The sequence below is a fragment of the Grammomys surdaster genome, unplaced genomic scaffold (genome assembly GCF_004785775.1).
Source record: "Grammomys surdaster isolate TR1022 unplaced genomic scaffold, NIH_TR_1.0 122667, whole genome shotgun sequence".
In the NCBI taxonomy this organism is placed as follows: Eukaryota; Metazoa; Chordata; class Mammalia; order Rodentia; family Muridae; genus Grammomys; species Grammomys surdaster.
Window position 1 is genome coordinate 233 of NW_021618118.1, and position 5,630 is coordinate 5,862.

At 37.1% G+C, this 5,630-nt stretch overlaps 1 gene segment (V, D, J or C); it reads left to right on the top strand.

Moving 5' to 3' along the window:
* Nucleotides 1-1,261: 1,261 nt before the first annotated feature.
* Nucleotides 1,262-1,831, top strand: LOC114636169. The segment is given in 2 exon segments: nt 1,262-1,368; nt 1,453-1,831. Coding segments are annotated over 2 exon segments (363 nt in total).
* The last annotated feature ends 3,799 nt before the right edge of the window (nt 1,832-5,630 follow it).

The following is a 5,630-nucleotide window of genomic DNA, read 5'->3' on the forward strand; positions in this document are numbered from 1 at the left end:
AATCAGGGAGATTATAAAATCTATTGGTTCAGTACAATTATAACTAGACTCATCCTCACCCAGAGATCATTTTTCTGCTTTTAAGACAATTCATAGACATTCCTGGGATCCAAATCATAGCAGCACCTGAGACCCTATTCATTCTAAATCAGATATCTTGTCAAAAGACCTGTCATTATAAAGAAACACATTATGATCTAGAAGATCACAACACTTTCCACACCACACAGTCATTGTAGTGTTTGTAATTCTGTTTTTATGCTTCTCAGACACTGAAAATGACAGAGCATTGAAAAATTCTCTGTAGACAATCATGAACTGAAAGGACTGTAATGGATCAGAAAGAGAGCATTGCACATGCGATATAGAGTGAGATTGGATAGAAAAGATGGTCTAGTGGGTTATTTACTGATTTATCTGCACAGCCCAGAGAATTCTGCCCTCAACCTTTGAAAGGCCAAGAATGAATTGATTCAACAGGATGATAGCAGTCATACTTTGAAAAATATTATAATTTCTTTGTGTAATAGAAAAATAAGCATAAAACATATGCATACTAAATACTTTTTCAAGTTTTCAACATCATCTATCAAGAGAATGTAAATAAATACATTAATTTGAGATGTCATCTAATCCAGGCAACAATGATATTTATTGAGAAAATAAGTGAAACCAAATGATAATGAAAAATTGGTGAAAGGGAATATACAGTGCATGGTCTGCATTGTATTTCCTGTGAAATTCTGACTGGAAATTCCGCCAAATTAAAAAAAATGGTGTCATGTAACTGGCCTATAACACTCCTGTGCATAAAGCTCAGGACTCCATATCTGAAAGATAGGATGTCATCTGTGCAACAAGAGTGTATATCAAGTTTTAGGATAGACAGAAACACATATTCTGGGTGAGAAAAGAGAAGAACACTAAGAACAATATGTACTTACTAATAAGAAAGGAAGATATCAGGAAAATAGTCATGAAAGGAAGGTTAGCATTGACTTGAGAGCTTAAAATCACATAAGCAGCAGAGAGTAAGAAGGTGTAAAATGAGAAAGTGAGATCATGTCTTGATGTGTTTCCTATGATTTTGCAGTCTTACTGCTCTTATCCCAGATTCAAACTATAGGAAGCTAGAGACAGTAATGGACTTATTTTAATCACCAAGTGCATTCAGTATTCATCTTCCCCAAATATAAAGACAAGACAGGCTCCCTGCATGCAAATATTTCTTCTAGCTCTAACTTAAATCACCTCCTGGGCTGTGTAAGCACATATATCTCTCACTGGATTTTGATATCTGAAGAAAAGGGGGTGTAGCCTAAAAGATGAGAGTGTTGAGTCTTCTGTACCTGTTGTCAGTCCTTCCTGGTGAGTGATGCCATTTCATACATGTGCTCATGAGGATTTTTTTCTTAATGTATGATTGAAAGAAATGACTCTTTTTCTCTGAAGGTATCCTGTCTGATGTGCAGCTTGAGGAGTCAGGACCTGGCCTGGTGAAACCCTCTCAGTCACTGTCCCTCACCTGTTCTGTCACTGAATTCTCCATCACCAGCAGTGGTTATTACTGGAACTGGATCCGGCAGTTTCCAGGAAATAAACTGGAGTATATGGGGTACATATATTCCAGTGGTAGCACTGACTACAACCCATCTCTCAAAAGTCGAATCTCCATCACTAGAGACACATCCAAGAACCAGTACTTCCTGCAGCTGAACTCTGTGACTACTGAGGACACAGCCACATATTACTGTGCAAGATACACAGTGTAGAGTCTTCAGTCTAAGCTCAGACATAAACCTCCTTGCAGAGGAGCTTTGTACCAAAAGGTGGCATACAGCACACACCAAGCATAAGCATTCTAATTTAAAGTAGGAAAACCACCAGTTCTGCCCCAGAACTCTGGAAGAAGACACCTGCTTTACAGGAAACCACACTGGTGCTTTGAACTTCAGTTAATACAATGCACAGAGTTCACTAATCTCCTTAAAGCATATGCAGAAATCTTCAATGGCACCACATTTCCAATGTTTGACATCTCATCCCAGAACTCTAGCAGCACACGACTGTTTTCCTGGAGGGCAAGCAAATATTAAAAGCTCTAGAATTAAAATCAGAACCGCATAATCCACATTGGTATTCAGAATTCTACTGGCCCTCTGGTTTCACCGAACCCCAGAAACCCAGAAGCAGCTTGAAAACCCCAGGAGTCGCTCAGGCCAAAAAACCAGTGGAGGTCAATATTTAGCTTAGTGCTCATGTATGTTTCTTTTATGTAACAGCATGATTGATCTTGCTTCTACAGCCATTCTGTTAACTTGTGTCTTTTTATAGGGGAATTGAGTCCATTGATATTGACAGATGTTAATGACCAGTGATTGTTACTTTCTGTTATTTTGGTGTTGGTTTTGTGTGTGTGTGTGTGTGTGTGTGTGTGTTTATGTGTGTGTGCACATGTATCTGTGTGCATATTTCTGTGTGTGTGTGTGTGTGTGTGTGTGTAAGATTTCCTTGGTTTTGCTGGTATGGAATTATGCGATTCCTGTGTTTTCTTGAATGAAGTTACTCTTTCTGTATTTGAGTTTTCCTTGTAGTATTTTTTACTGGGTTGGATTCGTGGATAGATATTGTTTGAATTTGGATTTGAAGTATTTTGTTTTCTCCATCTATGCTTACTGGATGTTTTGCTGGGTGTAGTAGTCTAGTTGGACACCTGTGGTATTTTAGAAGTTGCAAGATATTCTCCCAGCCCCTTCTAGGTTTTAAAATATTGGCCGAGAATTCAAATGTAATTCTGAATGCTCTGCCTTTGTATGCTACCTAGTATTTTCCCTTAGAGCTTTTAATATACTTTCTTTGGTCTATAAATATTTTTGATTACTATGTGGCAGGAGTATTTTTTTTTGGTTCAGTATAATTGGTGTTCTATATGCTTCTTGTATGTTTAAAGGTTTCTCTTCGTGTATGCTTGGTAAGTGTTCTTCTATAATTTTCTTAAGATTGTTTTTCTAGTACTTGGAGCTCTGAATCTCCACCTTCTACTATTTATATTATTTTTGGGTTAAATATTTTAATGGTATCCAAAATTTCCTGAATGTTTTATTTCAAGATTTTTTTTTTTAGAATCAGCATTTTCTAAGACAGGTCTAAAAATTTCTTTTATTGTATCTTCTATGCCTGCGATTTTTTAATCCAATTCTTTTTTTTTTTTTTCTGTTGGTGATGCTTGTATCCATCGTTCTGGTTCTCTTCCCTAGGTTGTCCATATCCAGGATTTCCTCAGTCTGTGTTTTCTTCATTGCTTCTATTTCCACTTTCAGGACTAGTACAGTTTTATTTATTTTCTTTATCACTTTAATTGTATTTTCATGTATGTCTTTAAGGGATTTATCAATTTCCTCTCTAAAGGCCTCTATTATCACTATCTAATTGTATTTAAGGTCATTTTCTTGTTTTTCTGTTGTGTTAAGATATTCAGTGTATGCTCCAGTGGGTAGCTGTGGTTTGGATATGTCATATTACACTGGCATTTGTTATATTGAAGTCCTTTATCAATCTGGGTTGTTTTGGTCCCTGGATTTTCATTTCATAGTCAGTGGTGGGAGACTCTGTGATAGCAGGGTGCTCAGGGCCCTCTTTTAACTCTTAGGTGTACAGATATAGAAACAGACAGACTGCTGTACATTTGGTAACTAATTTCTGCTGCCAGCCGAAGGGAATTGAATAAAGGATTAATTGTTGGAATATATTTCTCCTGTGCTCAGGATCCTTGCTACTTACTGCTCAGATGAGAGGAAGTCTTGGAGTTTATTTAAGCTTTGTGACCCAGAAAAAGATTGTCAGTCTCACAGAAAAAACAACCTCATAAACAGGCAATGATGCTCTCTCTCTCTCTCTCTCTCTCTCTCTCTCTCTCTCTCTCACACACACACACACACACACACACACACACACACCACATATACATTCTGATAGGGCCCAATCATCTTGTTCATCAAATTACATACATATATACACACACCTACACATACAAATGTGTGTGTGTGCCTGTGTGTTTTGTGTTTCTGTGTGTTTGTGTATGTAAGTGTTTTTGGTAGACGGAGCAAAAGCCCCCATGAGCAGGTTTCATAGAACTGATGTCCAATTGTATCAAGGACTGCTACATACAACTGATACTCTAAATCTCATAGAACCGAAAATAGGAAATATCCTTGAATGTATTGGTACAGGAAAAAAATTGCCAAATGACCACAAATGGCCTAGATTTTAAGATCAAGAGTTGACTAATTGGATACCATAAAACTGAAATCTTCTGTAAAGGAAAAGACACTGGCAATAGGATAAAACAGCAGCCTATAGATTTGATAAAAGACCTGCACTAACCCTACATCCAACAGTGGGCTAATCTACAAAATATATAAAGTACTCAAAAATGTAGACACCTACAAACCAAATAACCCATTTAAAAATGGGTTATAGACCTTAATAAAGAATTCCCTACAGAGGACTGAAGTATAACCAAGAAGCACTTAAGGAAATATTCAATATACTTAGTCACCAAGGAAAGGCATATCAAAATTTGATTCAATCTACCATATACCAATAAGAATGGCTAAGATCACTATCTCAAGGGACAGAACATGTTGCTGAAGATGTGGGCCAAAGAGAACTCTCCTCAATTGCTGAATGGATTGCAAACAATGCAACCACTCTGAATATCCATCTTGTAATTTCTCAGAAATTTGGAAATAGTTCTCCCTAAGACACAGCTATATTGCTCTTGGGTATATTCATAAATGATTCTCCAACATACCACAAGGACATATGCTCCATTATGTTCACAGCAGCTTTATTCATAGTATCCAGAAATAGGGAGTAACCCAGATGTTTTTAAATTGAATAATGGGTACAGAAAATGTGGTTCATTTGTACAATGGAATACTATTTAGCTATTAAAATGAGAACATCATTTTTTTTTTTTTTTGTGGTCAGATGAATGGAACTAGAAGGTCTCATCCTGAGAGATGTATCTGAGCCCCAAAGTGACATGCATGGTATATACTCAAAATAAGTGAATATTAGCTATAAGGTACCAGATAACCATGATACATCTGACAGAATCAAAGAAGCTGATGAGCAGGGAAGTCTAACATGAAAATGATTGAATATCTTTTAGAAGGGATAAAAATAGTCACAGTAAGCAAATGGATTAAGGGAACTGGATTGTAGAGAGGTGGGGATTTTGAATCCAAAACTTGTCCTGTCTAAAAGAAATGCTGGGACAAAGATGGAGGAGACACTGAATGAATATCCATCCAATAACTGTCCTACCAGTACCTGACACTATTAAAGAAAGTCTGTTATGCTTGCAAAAGGAGCCTTTCATAACTGTCCTATGAAATGCTCTACCCAGTCTCTGACAGAAACAGGTGCACACAAGCAAACATTGATAGGAGGTCAGAGATTATGAAAGATAAGTTGGAAGAAAGATTGTAGGCCCTGAAGGCAATGATAATTATACAGCAATACCTGCAGGGTCAACTAACCTATAGCCCTGAGAACTCTCAGACACTGACCCATTAACCAAAGAACATACCTTAGCTGGATTGTGGCTACAGGTGAGGATATAT